Source organism: Sceloporus undulatus, chromosome 2 (genome assembly GCF_019175285.1).
Source record: "Sceloporus undulatus isolate JIND9_A2432 ecotype Alabama chromosome 2, SceUnd_v1.1, whole genome shotgun sequence".
NCBI classification, from domain to species: domain Eukaryota; kingdom Metazoa; phylum Chordata; class Lepidosauria; order Squamata; family Phrynosomatidae; genus Sceloporus; species Sceloporus undulatus.
Window position 1 is genome coordinate 287,004,249 of NC_056523.1, and position 20,052 is coordinate 287,024,300.

The 20,052-nt window shown below is 39.0% G+C and overlaps 1 protein-coding gene across 1 annotated transcript in view; it reads right to left on the minus strand.

Moving 5' to 3' along the window:
- Window positions 1-20,052, minus strand: part of RASGRF2 (Ras protein specific guanine nucleotide releasing factor 2) — a 147,548-nt gene that overhangs the window by 64,835 nt on the left and 62,661 nt on the right. Inside the window, exons 10-15 of the mRNA XM_042447812.1 lie at window positions 19,820-19,980; window positions 15,114-15,180; window positions 13,613-13,749; window positions 8,979-9,061; window positions 7,166-7,414; window positions 5,378-5,766 (exon numbers count right to left, since the gene is read on the minus strand). Of these exons, the coding sequence (XP_042303746.1) occupies window positions 5,378-5,766; window positions 7,166-7,414; window positions 8,979-9,061; window positions 13,613-13,749; window positions 15,114-15,180; window positions 19,820-19,980 (1,086 nt within the window). The remainder of the gene's footprint in view (window positions 1-5,377; window positions 5,767-7,165; window positions 7,415-8,978; window positions 9,062-13,612; window positions 13,750-15,113; window positions 15,181-19,819; window positions 19,981-20,052) is intronic.

Sequence of the window (20,052 nt, forward strand, 5' to 3'; positions counted from 1 at the left end):
AGTTTCCTAAGAAAGCATTGGTAGTCCCCTAAAACAAATGAAGATCAAACTTTATCACATAGCTTCAACAAGTCCCAGTTCTAACATCAGTTTTCACATCATGGATCAAGGAAATTTTTTATACTATTGGCCAGATACAACAGGTCTTTCAATACAAATTAAATCTTTCCTGTTATCTTTAGTGTTGATCATACTATGCATAAAATAAGATGGTTCCACTTCCACAGTCTTCATAAATAAACATAACAAACCCATTTTTATGGGACAATGTATGCACATCAAATATCCTCATGTTTACCATACTGACACTTGATTTTGTCAATAAAGGTTTGAAATGACTGTTCATGGAAATTTGATATATAATTAAGATTATCCTGCTACAGCTGCTTATATAAATTTATCATGGTTGAAAAAATATTGGATTACTTAACAGTACTCCAGAACATAATCACGACAGTTTTTAAATTATTTTTGAAAATTGGAAACATAATTTTAAAATAACATGGGGTGGACTATCAATTGTGAAGGTAGCAATCACATTATCTTTCATCTTTTTTGTGGGTTTTTCGGGCAATGTGGTCATGTTCTAGAAGAGTTTCTTCCTGATGTTTCGCCGGCATCTTCAGAGAATGCTTATCTGGAAAAAGTTGGGTGTATATATACTGTGTGAGCCTGGGAATGCAGGAGTGATTTGCATGTGTATGTTCTGTGCTGATGGCCGACCTGAGGCTGGGAGGCTAATGCAAAAGAAGATTAGTGTCTGCTAATTGGTGATCATTATCTGCTGGGAAAGCCCCTGACTCTGAATGGTTTCCCATTTGCATTTGCTGAGTCCTTATTTTGCTATTCCTCAGGACTGGTAGCCAAATTTTGTTCACTTTAAGGGTTTCTTCTTTCCGGTTGAAATTATCCAGATGTTTGTGGATTTCAATGGCTTCCCTGTGCATCCTGACATGGTAGTGGTTGGCATGGTCCAGAATTTCAGTGTTTTCAAACAGTATTTTATGCCCAGGATGGTTTGTGGCATGTTCTGCTACTGCTGATTTTTCTGGCTGGCCCAGTCTGCAGTGTCTCTTGTGTTTCTTGGTTCTTGTTTGCACACTGCATTTGGTGGTCCCTATGTAGACTTGTCCGCAGTTGCATGGTATGCGGTAAACTCCTGCGGCTGTGAGAGGGTCTCTCTGGTCCTTGGCTGAGCGAAGCATTTGCTGGATTTTCTTCGTCAGTTTGTAAACCATTTGAAGGTTGTGCTTCCTCCCCACTTTGCCTATTCTGTCTGTGACTCCTTTGATGTATGGTAAAAATACCTTCCCTTTGGGTGGCTGCTTGTCTTCTCTGGGTTTTCCTGGGCCTGGCAGCCCTTCTGATGTCTGAGCTAGAATAACCATTAGCCTGTAGAGCCCGGTCACTCCTGCAATCCCAGGCTCACACAGTATATATATATACTCACTCTTTCCAGGCAAGCATTCTCTGAAGATGCCAGCCACAGATGCTGGCAAAACATCAGGAAGAAACTCTTCTAGAATATGGCCACATAGCCCAAAAAACCCACAAAAAACTATGGATGCCGGCCATGGAAGCCTTCGACTTCACATATCTTTCATCTGTTTAAACAAAATATAAGTCACACGATCAAAGCTGAAGATAGAAAAACAACAAGTAAGCAATTAGAATTACAAATCTGTCTACTAAAAAAAAGCACACGAGACTTTATTGGTTAAAAGTGCTGCTTTTGCAATAAAGGTAAAAAGAGAATGGGATCTGCTTGTGAAAGGATTTGACACAATCACTATGTCTCTGACAGCAACAAAAGTGGGAACTGGTAGCATCCATGCCAGTAGACTGGTGAAATCTGCTCTGTGCCTTACTCTGAGCTTCAAAGCAACTATCCAAGGTGATGAACCTCACCCCTAAAATATGTTCAGCACAGTGGATTCATTTCCCAAATGACATGGAAGCCACCAGCCCCTGTTGTCTGCATACTGCTTAAAATAAAAATAGCAGCATCTGTTAAATCTGATCTTGTTCTTTCTTTCTTCTCACACGCCCTGTCTATGGCAAAACAAAATTATTACAAATAATTGATTTCCGCCAATGAGAGGCACCCGCACCGTTTGTTCTCCACCTTCAACACTTTGCTTAAACCTCCCTCTCCTCCTTTCTCTTCATCATTCTCTCCTAATGACTTCGCTAATTACTTCATCTCAAAGATTACCACCATTTGCTCTGAGATAGTCCCACCCATTCTTCTTCTGTTCATAATCTTCTATCACCCTCGCCTAAAAAACTTTCTGTGTTTCCTCCTGCTTCTTTGGATGAACTCTTCCAAACCTGCAACTTGCTCTCTTGATGCAATTCCTATTCGTCTTCTAATTTCTATAGCTCCCTCTTTTCTGCCCTCGCTTCTCCATATCTTCAATCTCTCTCTCTCTCTACAGGCTCCTTCCCTTCAGATTTCAAACATGCTCTCATTTCCCCAATTCTGAAAAAAAACTTCTCTTGACCCCTCCTCTTTGTCTAGCTATCGTCCGATTTCTCTTCTTCCCTTTCTTTCTAAGGTTTTGGAACGGGTTGTTAATTCTCGCTGTCTTGAGTTTCTTGAAGCCAACTCCATTCTCGATCCCTTTCAGTCTGGTTTCCGCCCACGGCATTCTACAGAGACAGCTCTCACTAAGATCTTCAATGACCTTTTACAAGCCAAGGCTAATGGCCTTTACTCTGTTTTCATCCTTCTTGATTTGTCTGCAGCCTTTGACACTGTTGATTACTGTTTTCTAGTTGATATACTTTCTGACCTTGGGTTCTCAGACTCTGTTCTCAACTGGTTTAGATCTTATTTGTCAGACAGATCTTTTGCAGTAGTCACAGGCGGTCAGACTTTTTCTCTTGTTCTCTTATCTGTTGGAGTTCCCCAGGGCTCTGTTCTGGGTCCCCTTCTGTTTTCTCTCTACACACTGTCCTTAGGTAAACTCATTAGCTCTTTTGGTTTTTCCTACCATCTGTATGCCAATGACACCCAGTTGTATCTTCCCATCCCTGACCTTTCTCCAAGGTTTGAACAGCAAGTCTCGTCTTGTCTCACAGCTGTCTCGCAGTGGATGTGCCATCGGCGATTGAAGCTCAACACGTCCAAGACAGAGCTTCTTGTCTTTCCTCCTAAGTCCACCCTTCAACACTCCTTTTCTGTCTCTGTGGACAACATTTCTATTCAACCAGTCCAGCAAGCCCGTAGTCTTGGTTTTATCTTTGATTCTTCTCTGTCGTGTATCCCCCAGATCCAGACCACACCCAAGGCTTGTAGATTCTTTTTATACAATATTGCCAAAATCTGACCATATCTCTCCGCCTCTACTGCCAAGATCCTGGTCCATGCCCTAGTGGTATCACGACTTGATTTCTGTAACATCCTCCTGGCTGGGCTTCCTCTTTCTCACCTCCGTCCTTTAATCTCTGTCCAGCATTCAGCTGCACGCATTATCACATCCGCCCACCGCTCTGACCATATCTCTCCTTTGTTGGCATCCCTTCACTGGCTCCCCCTCCATTTCCGTATTCAGTATAAGCTCCTGCTGTGGACATCCTCCATGGGCTGGCCCCTCCTTATTTATCAGACCTTCTTTCTCCTCACCTTCCCACTAGGGCCCTCCGTTCTGGTAGTCAAGGTCTGCTGTCCCAGCCCAGGATTTCCTCTGCCCCATCCCGGATTCGCCCCTTTTCACTTGCTGCCCCTCACTCCTGGAACCTTCTTTCCCCCACAAGCAAGGGCCATCAGTTCCTTAACCAGCTTCAAAACGGAGTTGAAGACCATCCTGTTCAGAGAAGCGTTCCCAGGCATTGCGTGATTATCATTTGCTATTTGATTTTTTTCTTGTTGTTGCCTGTTTTATTGAACCATTTCCTGTATTGCTATGTATTTTATATGTATTATCCTATTATTTCTTAGATTGTACGCCATAGGCAGGCTTACTCTTACATATTTATTGTTTTATGTACAGCGCTGTGCAAATCTACAGCGCTAAACAAACAAATAAATAAATAATTGTCTCTAAAACTGTCCTATTAAAATGTTATCTTTGCCCGAAAACAGATGATGGTAAAGGGGTGGCCTAGTGCTGCTCCTCTGAGTGCTGGATCGGGACCGCACACTGCAGCCCCGATCCAGCATTTTCCAAGCACAAAAAGAAGCAGCAGAAAGACCCTCCTTTTTGCACCAGGTAAAAGGCATCTTTGCTGCTGTGACAGTGGTTTTTCCGTGTTTCAGTGGCGTGCGGTGTCTAAACACCACATTGCACTTAAATAAGTGATGTAAATTTCTTCTAACACCAGTGAATCTATGATAATGACTACATTCTTGATTTCACTACCATAAGATAATACAACCTAGCATTAAAAGTCTAACTATAGCAGCTATGCATAATTGCTATATGCTATATCTTTTTTTCTGAAAACAATTTCATTGGTATTTTCATGCCAGTTAAAACTTAGTAGCAATATATTACCAGTTATTACATAGATTTCAACCTTTTCTCTTACTCACTAGCAATATTTTTATTGACACTATTTCTTGAGCTTGTTGTTTTCTTAATGACTGGCTAATTACCTTTGCCATTATCATTAATTTCACTTTCAAAAGATCTCTTGTTAAACAATATATTGCAACAAATCCTTTTGTAAGACTATTAAATGTCTCATCAGGGATTTTTTAAGATGCTCTTTCTCAAAGGGATAATCGTTTCTTCTTCAGTCATGGCTGTGATCCTTTTCATTGAATTTGTCAGGTTTCTCACAGAAATTAAAAGAGTGACTACCAGAATAAAACTATATAGATAATGAGACTAACACCAGTTTTAATTAGTTGTAATTTCCAGACAGGAAGTTGTATACTGTATTTAACAATGGAAAACACACAGCTAAGAAAAAGACACAACTATCAAAATAATTTCTCAGCTTTATTGCTTAAATTGTGGAGATAAAGTATATCTCATACAGAGATCTGCAGGAGGACCTAAACCTTATATCTTAAGGACTACACTACATGTCTGCTCCTAATTAAGTGTATGCCACTAAAGTGTATGTAGTCACATCACTTAGGCAAATAGTTCGAATTTGTGCAAGAAAGAAAGAAAGAAAGAAAACACAAACACATCCATAACAGTTAACAGTTAATCATTCACCCCACTATCTATTTCCTCTTTATACTTGCAAGCATTAGATGATTATAGGTGGTAAACTGGTCCAATGGGTATTGCTCACATAAAACACAAGCATGCCTACCTCCTTTGGGTCAACCCATACCCCTTTCTGACAGCAATATCTCAGCATGGCCATGAATTGCCAGTATGCTACACAGCACAAAAGATGCATATATCAAAAATACCTCTTCGAAGGCTTCTTCTGAGTTTGTTGCAAAGCTCAATGCGTGGATTCTCTGAGTTGTCATCTGCAAAACCAGGATTTTGTTCTGGAGATGAAGGGCCTTTGCTCAGGTCCAGGGGTACTTTAGACAGTGTGGGTGGTGGTGATGTAGCAGGGCTGTATGTTGAGGTAGGACTGCTAGCAAGAGAGGAAGTAGATAGATCTAAAGCCCCTATTCTTGAATTTAGTGGAGAACTTAATGACAACTTTCTGGTTCTGACAGGTGAGGAAGTCCTAGAGAGTGAGAGAGGTGGAGGAGAAGAGAATTTGCGACAAAGGTGTGGTGATTTCGCATCAACCAAATGATCTCCTCTATTGTTTTGATTAGTAGCAAAAAATAATTCCAAAGATCTGGAAAAACAAAAACAAAAAGTATATAAATAATGTTGAAAAGTTCATGAAAGAGCTAATGGTAAGAGCTACACATAAGAGACTTTATAAAACGAATACAGTACATGATTCATTACAGATTGGAAAATGAAAGGGTCAAGGTCCAAAAAAACTATCATTTATGTTATGATTTGGCATGAAATGTCTGATCTGTACTGCTTTAGCAAAACATTTCTGAATGTTTATGCCCAAATGCTACCAGGAACATTTCTGCAATAGCATTAAGTTAGTGGCAAAAGAGGGTTGAATAATTGAGGACCAGTACAAATAACACAGTGACTTGTACAATAACCTTTCTCTTTCCACCTAACTAGTCCTAGAAACATATTTTCACAATATGTACCTGTTGTGAGTACTTGCAAAATAACAGATATTTTATAGGATTTGATTCCGCACTTGCCCATGAAACCCACTGGGTGATCTTGGACAAATCACATGCTCTCAGCCTCAGGGGAAGGCAATCGCAAACCTCTTAACAAATCTTGCCAAGAGAACCCCATGATAGGCTGGTTCTTAAGGCCGCTATAAGTCAGAAATTGAGAAGCCAGGCTAAGACTTTGCTCCTCTAGCAGGCATTTCAACTTTAATTTGTTGCTTTTATTATTAGTTCCATTGCTGCTTTTTAAAAATCCTAACCCTGAAATTGGCTGTTATTATTGTTTGCTTTATTATTTTATTGGTTGTTTTGGAGTTTTGTGCCCATAAAGAACTTTGGCAGTTGGGTGGCATATACAGTAAATCAATGAATGAATAAATTCATGCATCATATCCAACTAAGATTAACATCAGTTACTCTGGTTACACATGTACTGTACTATTCCCTCTCCCAGAACACCAGGCCAGCTTCACTGTCATCCTTTGGGACTCTGTTAAGGCATTTTCATCCTACCCAGTCTTCTAATGGTTTGGTATTTCATTACCTATCATCATTATTCTCTAGATATGCTGCCTTTCCATGGTAAAAACAAGGTTAAAGCACCTCACTTTGCAAAAAATATCCATATTGAAATACAACATTTTTTCAATAACACCAAGATTTAAATAATCATAAAACAGGGTACATATCTCACAAAAACAAAGATATACTAAGATTAAACATGTTTCACTGTAATAAACATACACAATTTTAAGTATATGAAAATGATCAGCTAGTTTAGTTAGATTGTACTGACTTTTTAAACACTGTTTTGAAGAATTGTTTTAAGATGTTATCTTAGATTTATGATAATTCTTAGTGTAAACCAGTTGATGATACCATAGCAAAGAATACTATCCATTGTAAGTAAAATTGTTGTCCAGTGCAGGTTCCAGATGATGACAGTTGATCTCATTAGAAAAGCAAGAATAGAAATGGACTCACCTAACAGGGATTGAAGTGAAAGGCCGTTTGTAAATATCTGACAGTTTCTCCAGTACAACTGCTGCAGTAGTAAATATGCGATAAGTATGTAGGAAAGTGTTAAGGAAATCAATACTGAGAAATCGCAAGTCTGTTAATCTTTCCAAAAGGCGTTCTACGCTTGCATAACGAATCTGGGGCACTTTGCAGGAATTTAATGTTTTGCTGAAGCAGATGTCAGTGTCATCTTTGTGAAGACGAGTATCAGATCTACATAATAAATTATTTTAAAAGACTTATTAAGTATTGCTTTAAAAGAGACATTTTGTTCTTAAAAACTGTGAACATTCTTTCAGATATTACTGCAACTATATGAAGAGCAATCTTGATTATATTCTTAGGGAGGCAATGGCTATACAATGAAAGTAATCATCTCTCTGATAAATGGAGAAGAGCCCCATAGGTTTCTTTAGGGCAGTGCTTCTCAATTATTTTCTGTCATGCCCCCCTAGGAAGAAGAAAACATTTCGCGCCCCCGCGCAACTGTAAATGGTATCATTTGTCTATAAAATTGTTATAAGTACACCTCTGCATAACAGAGCCTCGCGCCCCCCCTGGGGGGCCCTCCCCACTATTTGAGAAGCACTGCTTTAGGGCAGGGGTAGGCAACCTGCGGCCCGCGGGCCGGATGTGGCCCAGCGAGGCCTTGGGACCGGCCCCAGCCCGGTCCTGCCGCCGATTGCCGCCGGGACCTTTGGGGGGCAATTGTCTATAGAAGCCTCAAAAACATGCATTTATATTAACATTTTTTTAAAAATCAGCAAATTTTTTCATGTGTCCTCCATTTTTTTTAAAAAAGTGTCTTCCATTTGAAAATTTTGTCCTACATTTGTCCTGGTTTATTTATATATTTAATTTTTAAAACAAATTATTTAATTATTTATTTTTTGGCTTCGGCCCCCAGTTGTTTGAGGGACAGCAACCCGGCCCCCGGCTCAAAAAGGTTGCCTACCCCTGCTTTAGGGGAACCAAAAATGTTTTTGTAACATTCCTCAAACCACCAGGGTCTTTGTAATAAGGATTAATGTGGCCCATCACTTTCCTGTTTCTCCACTAGTGCCATATGTGTGCCATTTGGAAATCAGTCATTCCCAACTTTTTCCTGAGTACTCCAGCTATGTAGGGAAGCAGGTTTCCTAAAAGGTTTCCTATGCCAGCTCACATAGGTTTATCAGTTTGTCCCCAACAAAGGGATACTGATTCTCAAAACATGTTGAATGATATTTAATAATGTACAGATGCACACTCAAAACTACATCTCTCTTTTTTATTTTCTTTGTTTCTAGTGCATCTCCACAAGTAGGCATCTGTTGGAAGTGGGGGCCAGTTTTCATCCCTGCACACTCATGGGCCACGCTAACCTATTTTTCCATCTTACATGATGTAATGTTTTTGAAATTTGGGGGAGATCTGTGGACTTGGGCAATATTGTAGGGGCTTGTGATGGCACACTTCCCCCACCTTGCTCTATCACAATAACATCAATTTTGAGATGTCTGAGAAATCTTAGAAAAGTATATATTAAACAGTATGTTCATTGAATACATAGTTTGCTATAATGTTTTAGAAAAGAAAATCAGTAGCCATTGCAGTATATAAAACTTGGAGAAAAATCAATGCAGACACAAAAATAACATGTCATTTTCTCTATGAAACAGAGTATCCTATAAAAGGAAAAGGAAAACCTGACTTCATCCCCTAATTTTGTATCTGAATAAAAACACAACAAGTCTGAGTCTACATTATGCCTACATCAAAACTTTGTCACACTTACTTGATCATATGTGGCACAGTGACTTTGGAGTTTTCTTCAAATACTATGGTCATTAAACCATTGCACCGTATATTGTCAACACACTGCAAAGGTTAATAATGAAAAACAGCATTACAGAAGCACATTTCCCCCAGAATCAGAAATACCTGCAAACTTAGAAACCATACATTTTATACTCACAGGAAATGAAAAGACAACTGGAATAAATTTTAATGTTACCTAGGGAACAGAAAATACAGTGGACTGAACTGCAGGATAGGTTCAGTGAACGCTGTGTATAGATTCAAACTAGAGGAGTCATAGCAATTGACTATACTGTTCCAAGGTATTTTTGATCAACTTCTGAACAAGTTTCAAAGTATAATGCAATTCCTTTATAAGTAGCAATTGCTTCAATTACTATTGGGAAGAAATCAATGTAGACTTCTATAATAAGTTGTAGATAAAGCCTTCCATAGGATACTACTGATATGGGAGACAGTTAGTTTGTCTGCAATGATTCCAGAAAGAAGAAAAACAAATTCATCAGGCACACAACACAGTCAAGCAAATCCTAGACTACAGAGACCCATGCATAGCCTCCTGACATCTGTCTAGCCACTGAGCTAGATCTGTTATTTCAACATGAGGGTGGAAGAAATGCTGGGCAGCCGCAGTAAGAGATAAATGGAACCATCATTTTAATCCTTTTCCTAGTATCCTCCATATAGTCTCCCTTTGGAGTAACAATACATCAGGGACACTAGAAAGGGATTAAATAGATTGCTCCCTTGTTTACTGTAGCCATTCAAAGCTCTTCTTGGCACAAAGCAGGGTGAGGGGAGGGCTATCTGGCTCAGATATGCAGGCAGCTGCATTGGACTATGTTGATCCCTTTAGAAATGCTTTTTGTTAGTAAGTGTAGAAGTAAGTGTAGAAGGTGTGAGTAAGTAGTTATTGGGAAGGGGAGAGGAGAGGAAGTCGGATACAATGGAGGAGATAGAGATGGAGAGGATAGAGAGGATAGGGAAGAGAATATTATTGAATGAGAAAGATGAGAGATAGGCTATATGAAGAAGCAAGAAATAGATGGTTTGATAGGTAGAATGAGGAAGATATGAGAAAACAAAAGTAATGAGGATTTGTATGAATTTGTATTGTAAACTGGTGTAAATGGTTGTGAATATGTTATATGTTATTATTTGTTTGTGTTTTTGCTTTCTAATGTTTTTTTTCTTTCTCTTTTATATGTGAATATGTTCTTTTTTAATAATAAAAATTAAAAAAAAAAGAAATGCTTTTTGTTCAGTGCTGTTGTTTGAAGATGAAAAGAAAAGTGAATAGCTCCAAAGCAAAAGGGTCATCTGTTTAAATTGAGTATCCTTGACATATTGTCGCTTTGGGGTGTCACTCATTACTCATTACTTAGATACTCAAGGTATCTAAAATAATGTCTCCCCCTTGGTGCCACCTATACCGTCACTGCTTTCTTTGCCCTCTTTCCTGGTAGATCCCATTAGAATCGAACCCCTTGGGGCATCACAGAAACTTTAACCATGGATACTTCAAAATCTGGAACCATCCCAGGAATCCAATGAAAATATAGTATCAAAATACTATCTGTAAAACCATAAAATTTGTTATGTGCCTTCAAGTCAATTCCAGTTTATGGAAATGCTGTCATAGAGCTTTGTTGGCAAGATTTATTCAGAGGAGGTTTGGCATTGACTCCCTATTAGGCTGAGAGAGTATGATTGGCCCAAGATCACCTCGTAGGTTTTCATGGCTAAGTAGGGCTTTGAAGCCTGGTCTCCCACAGTGTGAGTCCAGCATTTGAACCACTATGCCATGCTGACTCTGTAAAATCTTATAATAAAGAGTAGCAAAACCAACCAAATCACCATTCAGCTATGATGCGATCACCAGGAGGCCTTAGGTCTGCTTTTTTTCTTTCATTCTAGCTTGTCAGGCCCACTATTTCTTCACATATTCATAAGGTTAAGGTTCAGAAAGGAACAATCTCATCTTGCAAACCTTCCAGGGAAACAATGTACTTATTTGTGAAGTTGAAGGCTTTCATGGCCGGCATTCTTAGTTTTTAGTGGGTTTTTTCAGGCTATGTGCACATGTTCTAGAAGAGTTTCTTCCTGACGTTTCATCTGAAGATGCCAGCCACAGATGCTGGTGAAACATCAGGAATAAACTCTTCTAGAACATGGCCACATAGCCCAAAAAAACCACCAAAAATATTGTACTTATTCATCAGATAGATGCAAAGTTCAGAGAGTTGATGGAATAGCAGGCAAGCTTATAGACAGGGTTTGGAAAAATTACTTTCAGCTACAACTCCCAGAATCAGTGGCATCACTAGGGGTGTGTGGAGGTACATACTCACCAGTTGATACTGATTCAGACTTTCCTACCGCTGTGCCCTCCTGTTGTTTTGTAGCAATGGCAGAGGCCTCCTCACCAGAAGACCTCCACCACCGCAGCAAAGGAGAGGGCCCAGCACACCCTTTTGGCCACTCCTTCCCAGAAGCCCACACACACACACCAGGGGTGGGGATGCCACTGCCCCGAATCCTTGGCTGGAAAGTCTGGGAAATTCTGGGATTTGTCATCCAAAGAACTAATTTTCTGAAGTAACGCTTTTGGGAAAGAATTTATATCCATGGGAAAGAATTTATATGTTTATAATGCTTTTGGGAAATAATTTATATCCATGGGAGATAAACATAATTTTGAAATACCTGTAACATGTGATCACAATCAGTATCCATTTTTAAAAAGTAACGATCATTGCCACATATCTACAATATGGGATGACAACCAGTAGTGACTTTTTAAAGAAAATGGAAAAATAGGAATTAAACTATGAAGTCCTGCCTTAAAGACTGAATGTCTATGAGGCTCTTAAACGCATTCAGTTTTTGCTCCTTTATGAATATTAATATTTCATATATATGTTTGGATGGTAGATGCATAACTAAAATCAAACTAAAATATTTTTAATGTGACAAATATATGTATGTGTGTATATATTTAAGAACCATTTCCAAGTTATTCTCTCATCAAATTTGGTAGAGAACAAGATCTGTGTGTCTCTGTGCCAAAAGGAATTTCACCCTTTAGTTTTAGCCCCACTAATTAATCAGAGGCAAATTTTAATATGTGGTTAAAGCTTTAGTTGATTTATGTACCAATTAAAAAGATTAAATGATGCAGCCCTAATCATATTACCAAAGCTGGGCAGGGGGGGATAAATGCCCTCTCGTTTGCTTTTGGTTATTTCTCAAGCAGCTTACTGATTCCAAATGAACAGTTCTAGAATATGTAATGCGAGGTTTTCAACCTTAACCTTAAGAAAATTTTGCTAAATCTAATTGATTCTCTATGCAAGAACAGTTTTTCATGAAATTTGCTGCTGGTATTTCTCTTAGGAGGAGGCATAGTCTGCACCACATCTATAAACTTTTCCTACTTCACTTTCTAATATGCCTATACACAATCACTTATGCCACTGAAGAGCTATGAATATGTGTGTGTGTGTGTGTTTCTGTCTGTCTTCATACATGGGTGTGCACACACACACAGTTGATACATCCTAATCTTGCATTGGGCCTCTTTCTGACTACTCTTTCTTTTTTCCTATATATATATATATTACTTATTGGTGTTATTTCATTAAAATTGGATTAACACTAGCAAAATCATACCGATTATTTAGTATTGTGTGTAGACTCAAGCACACACATATTTTTCCATTAGCAAAAGTGAAAGGCTTGAACCCCAGAATCTCTCCATTCCATATTTAGGAAAACTGATCACTTTTCAGTTCTTCTTTCAATCTCCCCCCTATTTGCTTCAATATTCTTCTATAAATGTACTAGAAGCTATTCTAGTACAGAGGAGGACAAATGTACAGTAACTGTGCAGAATCAACACTCATTCCTTTTCAAAAAGCAGAATATGAATTGTGGGAAAGAAAAGCATGTACGATCTGCAGAATATTATGCATGGATTGTGTGCTAGCTGAGATGCAAAGAAGACTGAAATAAGTTCCACACAACCACAGGGGTTTGCGGCTTCTCTTTTCTTATCAACAGTCAGTACACTGGCAAACTATTGAAGAACTGAAGTAAATTCTGTTTTGTTTCTATCACACTCTTCTTCCAAGGATCTCAGAAAAACACACAGGGATTTTCATTTCATCCCACCCACCATATTCTTTTTCTTGTTACATCTATGTCCTGTAACTGATTAGTGACTGGCTCAAAATAATCCAATAAACTGCACAGCTGAATAAGGTTTTAAACTTGGATTCCCCAAATTGTAATCCAATGCTCTAATTATTAAACTATAATTAAAATAATGATTAAATTCTGTATTCTTAGTCAAGGTGAGCAGTCTGGCTCTCTATATGTTCTTGGATTATAACTTCCACTATAGCATATGGCCAATCGTCAAGAATTATGGGAGTTGTAGTTTATCACCATCAAGAGGACAATATATTCCATACCGCTGCTCCAGATCTACAAGAAAATTATGCTGTAACAAAATTTTGTTAATAGTGCCTAAAATATTATACTACTTATGTTACAAGAGGACTTTAACTTGCCATATAAACCACACAGTTGCCAAAAAAAGTTCATTACCTGACTAATGTCACTCGTCCATGCTGCTTTTTCTTGTCGTGAAGGAGCTAACAGGACAACTGTAAAAGGAGGTGCATCTGCTGGTTCTACCACGATCTTGAAGTCAAGGTGTCCAAATACTTGCCCGGAACCTTTTGCTTCATAATTGTGAAGGAGAATTAATCAGTTATGGACTGGCAGTTGGAGCTGAAGGGTCATCATCCAGAAATAATAATAAAAATACTATACTTCACAAGTATGCATTCAATATAGCCAAAATCTAAATTAGGGCTGGGCAAATAGGTCCAGAGGCCAATTTTCTGAGGAGCACATGGGCTGAAAAAAATACTTCCCAAAAGGTGGTGGCTGGGAGCTACCATGGTTACTTTTTTATGTTAAATAGGCAGGCATTCCTACAACCCATTTAAAAGGTAAACTGCCATTCCTTGAGGATCCCAGAAAATATATTGATTTCAAAACTTTTAATAATTTGTTTTCAGCTACCGTTTTCAGCCTACAGCAATAAGTAGCTTCAAGCAGGGAGAACTGCTTGCCAAATTTATGTGACGCAAGATAAATATCAGTGTACTGCGACAAGAGAGCTGTACATTTTTAAATGCTAGAAGACACAGATACTACAATATCTATAATGAAAAGCATATAGGGGGATATTAAAACCAGGGCCAGAAAAGTACAAGGTGTTTAACCAACTTGAATACTTTTATTGGGCCAACTACAAAGCATAAAATATATTATGCAAGCTTCCAAAGATTCATTGGCTCCTTCATCAGATATTAAAAATCATAAAGGAGAAAAATTGTGATGTTAGAGTCACAGGCCAACATTCAGAAATATTTACTGCATGGAATGGGAAACTCTTCCCACTGAGCCTATTCCAGCTTACAGCAACTGAGCCAATGACTACAAACACTGGTTGAAAATGGCTGGGTTTGCTCCTCTCGCCTCTTCCTCTAACAGGAAAAACGGAGGATCAGAGACTGGAAAAGATCCTTTTTTGGACTATATCTCCTAGAATTCTCCACCCTTTATGGCTACAAAATTCTAAGAATTATAGTACAAAACAGGGAGAGGAAGAAGAGTAAAGCTCACTGCTCTCTGACAAAATCTACATGTGACAAATGAGCCTCTTTCACTACTTCAGCCATTTTCTTGCATGGGGAGAGGAGAGGTAAAGCCAGCAGCTGGCTGTAGTGCTGGAAGGAAGCAAGATGTTGTTTCTTGATACTGTATCTTATGGGCTGTGGAGGCTATGTAGTGGGACAGAAATTGGAATTCATCTCCCCTGTCAGATTGCCCAGTCCTTTTCTGAACAAGTTATGCAAGAGGAGAGTCAACCTACTCCAAATGCATCACAACTCCTTTTCCTTTTATTGGAATCTGTACCAGAGGCACTACCCATGGTTTATGTTAATATATACTATGCAGGAAAAAGATAAACATTAATTTTTTTAAAAAAATTATGTAAACATTAAAATATATTAAACAGTTTGATATAACTTACAATCGTCATCATTCATATCAGTTTCCTCAATTAGCGTGCATTCTATTAGCGAAAGAACACCTCCTGCCTAGGGAAACAAATTATACTTTTTCAGAAATCTATTTTTCCATCTCTCCTAACTTAACATTATGCAAAACTATGCAGTTTAATGTTACAAGGACTCATAGAAAGGATTATTCCAAAACTTAGATGTGTTTCCAAGAATCAAGTAGATTATTAATGCCAGCAAAATAAAAGTATGTTAAAATGTATAATTTCTGTAGCTAATTAAAATCACTCTGTAATGTAATATCCCAGTACAAATGAAATCTATTTTATTAATAGGAATAATAACATAGTAACTTATCTATACCAGGTCAGCGGCTGAACAGGAGAAAAAATTAGATAAAATAAAGAGTACATCCAAAGTTGTCTAAATATGGTCCAAATTTCAGAAATATATTACAACCTAAAATTATACTAGAAATGTCTAAACTCTTAAGGCTGCAATCCTATATATAAACTTACCTGGGACTAAGCCTTATTTAACATACTTGGACTTACTTTTCAGTAAACATGCAAAAGGCCGCAATGTTAATAACCTATGTCAAAAAAGAAGGCTTAGCATTCCAGATGAGGAGTGACCCACAGGCCATTCGAGGCCTGTTGACTAAAAGTTCCCCATATCCCTGTTTGTAAATATATCAAAAGCCTGAGGTTCTTCAGAGGAGGAACTTAGCTTTTGAATGACGAAGTTCTAAAAGAAGGGTAGGGAATCTCTTTCAGCTTGGTGGCCAATTTCACTTTAGAAGCTCAGTAAAGCCAAAGTTAAAAGGCTAGGACCAAAAACACCAGCATATTTTAGGTTTAAGCTTTTAGATCAAGTAACTAAATGTTAGAAGAGGAATTTCAGCCTCTCTCATGAGGAACCCCTACCATCCCAGACTAGGAAACCACTAGGGCAGTGCATCTCAAATGTGGTTGTCCATGAATCATTGCCAGTCCAGGGGCTGCTGATTGGCAGCAACATTTCAAGAAAGAAAGAAACCACTGTAGCCAATGGAAACAAATATGGTGCTGATTCTTGCCACTTGGAGAAAGAAACACTGCTGATCCTACACATCATATGCCTTGAGAAGCACTGCATTAAATAATGGTATAATGAAGCAGTGTCATGACTAGCATATTTGACACACAGAGCAAATAGAGAGGGGGTGCACATCAGCTCTTCTACCTCCTTACCAAAATAACATGGAAGGGCTCACAATTGGAGAAACAGAAAGAGAGGAGGAATCGAGGAATTTGGGATCTATCATCAGGAGACAGCACTACTGTGCAAGGCCAAGAACGGAGAGAGCAAGAAAGACCTCTGCCTATGACAGCAAGTGTCACTGCCACCCTCTGAATGGAGGGTGTAAAAGAGGGTCTCAAAATGGAAGCTGAGAAACATTGGGGTGTGAGAAAAGAGGAAGAAGCCCCTCATGTGGGGCTTCTTCTGGAACTGATTAATAGGAAGGAGGAGCAAAGATTCTGGCAGGAGGGGGTGCCCAGCTCCAAGAATATAAAGGGGAAAGGAATTAGGGGTGCCTGCCTCCATTCTTCTCTTTCCCCCCAAAAAAGGAAGAATGTTCGCTCAACCCAACCCACCTTGTTTTACTTCCTCTCTATAACAGTGGGAGTTGCCTGTGCCAGGAAGTGAGGCGAGGTGTAAATGTTCTGAGAAAGGCCAAGGATAGTGGCTGCCTATGCTCAGCGCCTCCTTCCAGGTACCACTGAGAGGTGGAAAAGGAAGAAGGAGTCACTGCATTCGCCAGCCACATTCAGACAATGCACCTCTTACTGCCTGCTCCCAGGGCAAGCTGTCCCCACTGCCCCACACTTGCTTTACCAGTCTCATGAAGAAGAGGGTGTAGCCACCTGGGAAATCCCTGAGGGAGCTGGATTCAACTCTTGAATCTACCCCTACTGCAAAGAGTGCCCTCAGGGACCAGAATCAAATACACTGGTGCCTCGGGATACGAAATGATCAGGTTACGAAATTTCCGGGATACGAAAAAGTTGGATTGGCAAAAACTGTTTCGGGTTACGAAATATTTTTCGGGTTACGAAATTCATTTCGGCGCAAAATTCAAATGCAAAGTGCAGCTATAGGCTTTCCAGTGCTAACGGAAAGCCTTTTCGGGTTATGAAATTTTCGGGTTACGAAAGGAATGGCGGAACGAATTAATTTCGTAACCCGAGGCACCAGTGTAGTATTATTCTGCTGATAGAAATAAGTCTATCAACAGAACCATGAGAGGAAGCATTTCCCTCCCTTACGGCCTTGTACAAGCCTTCAAACACTGGTAAGAGCAGACAGGAAAATTCTCCAGAACCAATTTTCAGGCAAGTAATAGGGTTACTGGAAGGAAGAGAGAAGTTGTTTTGTGCCAGCAGAAACATGGTACCACAAAGTTGGATTTAACCTAAGCAACACACAGAATTTGAATAGAAACTAACTCTGAGACCCACTATCCATGTAAATTTATAGAAACTAACACTGAACTTTCTAGTCAACACCTAGTATTCATGATGGCCAGGTATTAACCTCAGTACCAAAAGCACTGTATTTCTACCAGTTCCCAAGAAGTACGAATGGCTTTCCACAGGAATTTTGTTGGCCACTGCAGGAATAAAATGCTGGAGTACAGAGGTCTTTGGGGTGATCTAGCATAGCTCTTCAAGGCTGCATCCTATCACCCTACCTATTCAACTTATATGCAGAACATTTTGTAAGGAAAGCAGGCTTGTGCATGGAAGAGGAAGGTGTGAAATTAGGAGGAAGAAATATCAACAATCTGAGATATGCTGATGACACCATATACTAGCAGAGAACCTCACAGACCTGGTACACTACTAAGGAAGATCAAAGAAGAAAGTGCAAAGGCAGGATTACTGCTGAACAAAACAAAAATAACAACCACAGAGAACGTACACACATTCAAACTAGACAATGAGAAAATAGAAATAGTAAAAGAGTTCTTGTATCTGGAATCAAACATTGATCAGAATGTGGACTGCAGCCAGGAAATCAGAAGAAGAATGGGAAGGGTGGCTATGAAAGAACTAGAAAAGATCCTAAAATGCAAAGACATATAACTCAGCACAAAAGTCAGAATCATATAAGCCATTGTATTCCCTATTATGTATGGATGTGAGAGCTGGACAGTCAAGAAAGAAGATAAAAGGAAAATCAACTCATTTGAGATGTGGTGCTGGAGAAGAGTGCTAAGGATCTCATGTAAAGCCAACAAACAAATGGGATCAAGCTAGAAATATCCCTAAAAGCCAAGATGACAAAACTTAGACTGTCATACTTTGGCCATATCATGAGAAGGCATGAATTGTTGGAAAAGACAATAATGTTAGGGAGGGTGGAGGGAAGTAGAAAGAGAGGAAGGCCACATGCTAGTGGTTCTCAACCTTCCTAATGGCACGACCCTTTAACACAGTTCCTCATGTTGTGGTGACCTCCAACCATAAAATTATTTTCATTGCTACATGTAAATATGTGTTTTCTGATGGTCTTAGGTGACTCTCAGGAAAAGGGACCCAAAAGGGGTCCCGACCCACAGGTTGGGAACCAGTGATGGATGGATTTTATTAAAGATACCACGAATATGAGTTTGCTGGGCAGAGCAGTAGAGGACAGGGGGGTCCTGGAGATTTCTCATGCATAGGGTCTCCATGGGTCGAGATCGATGTGAAGGCAGTTAACAACAACAAGCATAGCTCTTATAGAAAGGTTCTTATACACTTGTGAACAACAAGCTGCTTCCCATTCTTGTTATTTAATAGGGAAGAGGTCTTTGTTAGAATGCTAAAGGTGCATTGCATATATTATCTCCCCTAAAGGAAGAACATGGGAATATATTGCTTAGGCTTCTTTCTTTGATTATTCTAAAAATCAAAATTAAAACATTCTGAGGGGAGAAACTGGAAATCATGTATTTTCCAAATATGAATATGCATATTAATTTTATATGTATTATCCTACTAGTGAGGCAGGCTAACTCCAACAGGCCTCCATGGAAGAAGATTAACCATCCATTATGAAGCCAAGCCCTCCCTCTAGTCCACCTGCCTTGGTCCAGGCCTTGGAGGTAGAGAGGAACTGCTGGACCTCATCCCCTTCCCCTCCACCACTCGCTTCTCCTTTTGTGTCATGTCTTTTTAGATTGTAAGCCTGAGGGCAGGGAACCGTCCAATTAAAAAGATTGTATGTACAGCGCTGTGTAAATTTACAGCGCTTTATAAATAAAGGTTAATAATAATAATAATAAATGTAATTTTAAATAAAAGCAAGCCTGCAAGCATCAAAAAGCTTTTTTCCTAAGCTTACGTTACATTGAATGGTTTCACACAGTATACATGAGAGATACAGTGCCTCTGTTACTGTTTTTTTTGCAATAAAAATATTCCTATAATATTTTACTAAGCAGATTTCAATTTTAAGCACAATTAGTTCAAAAACCTTAGCACCATCTTTAAATCCAGCCAATTTGCATATATTGAATGTTTCTAAAAGATTCTTGAGCATTACTTCAATGTCTCAATTTACTGCTCAAACCTTTATGTTAAAATTAAACTTCTGTATGATAACAGAAAGGTGTCATGGGAAACACCAGAAACTGAAGCTGTATGTTCTTCATTTCTCAATGCTAGTTGTAAATGTGAAAATGCTGTACCTTAAGTAGATGCAGCTTTCCTCCAGAGCTTCTTGTACAAATTAAAAAGTGTTTTGTAAATAAAAAACATTGTCTTTCTCCTTCTTTTTTCAAAGACAATGATCCCAGGCGAACTTTACTAAGTTTCCCCCTCTCAACTGAAGGGACTTGTATAAGAGTACCTGGTGATTACAAAAGTAAACAGTACATTGTAAATACATTGTCAGTCAATAGGGTTCTTTACATTTAGTATC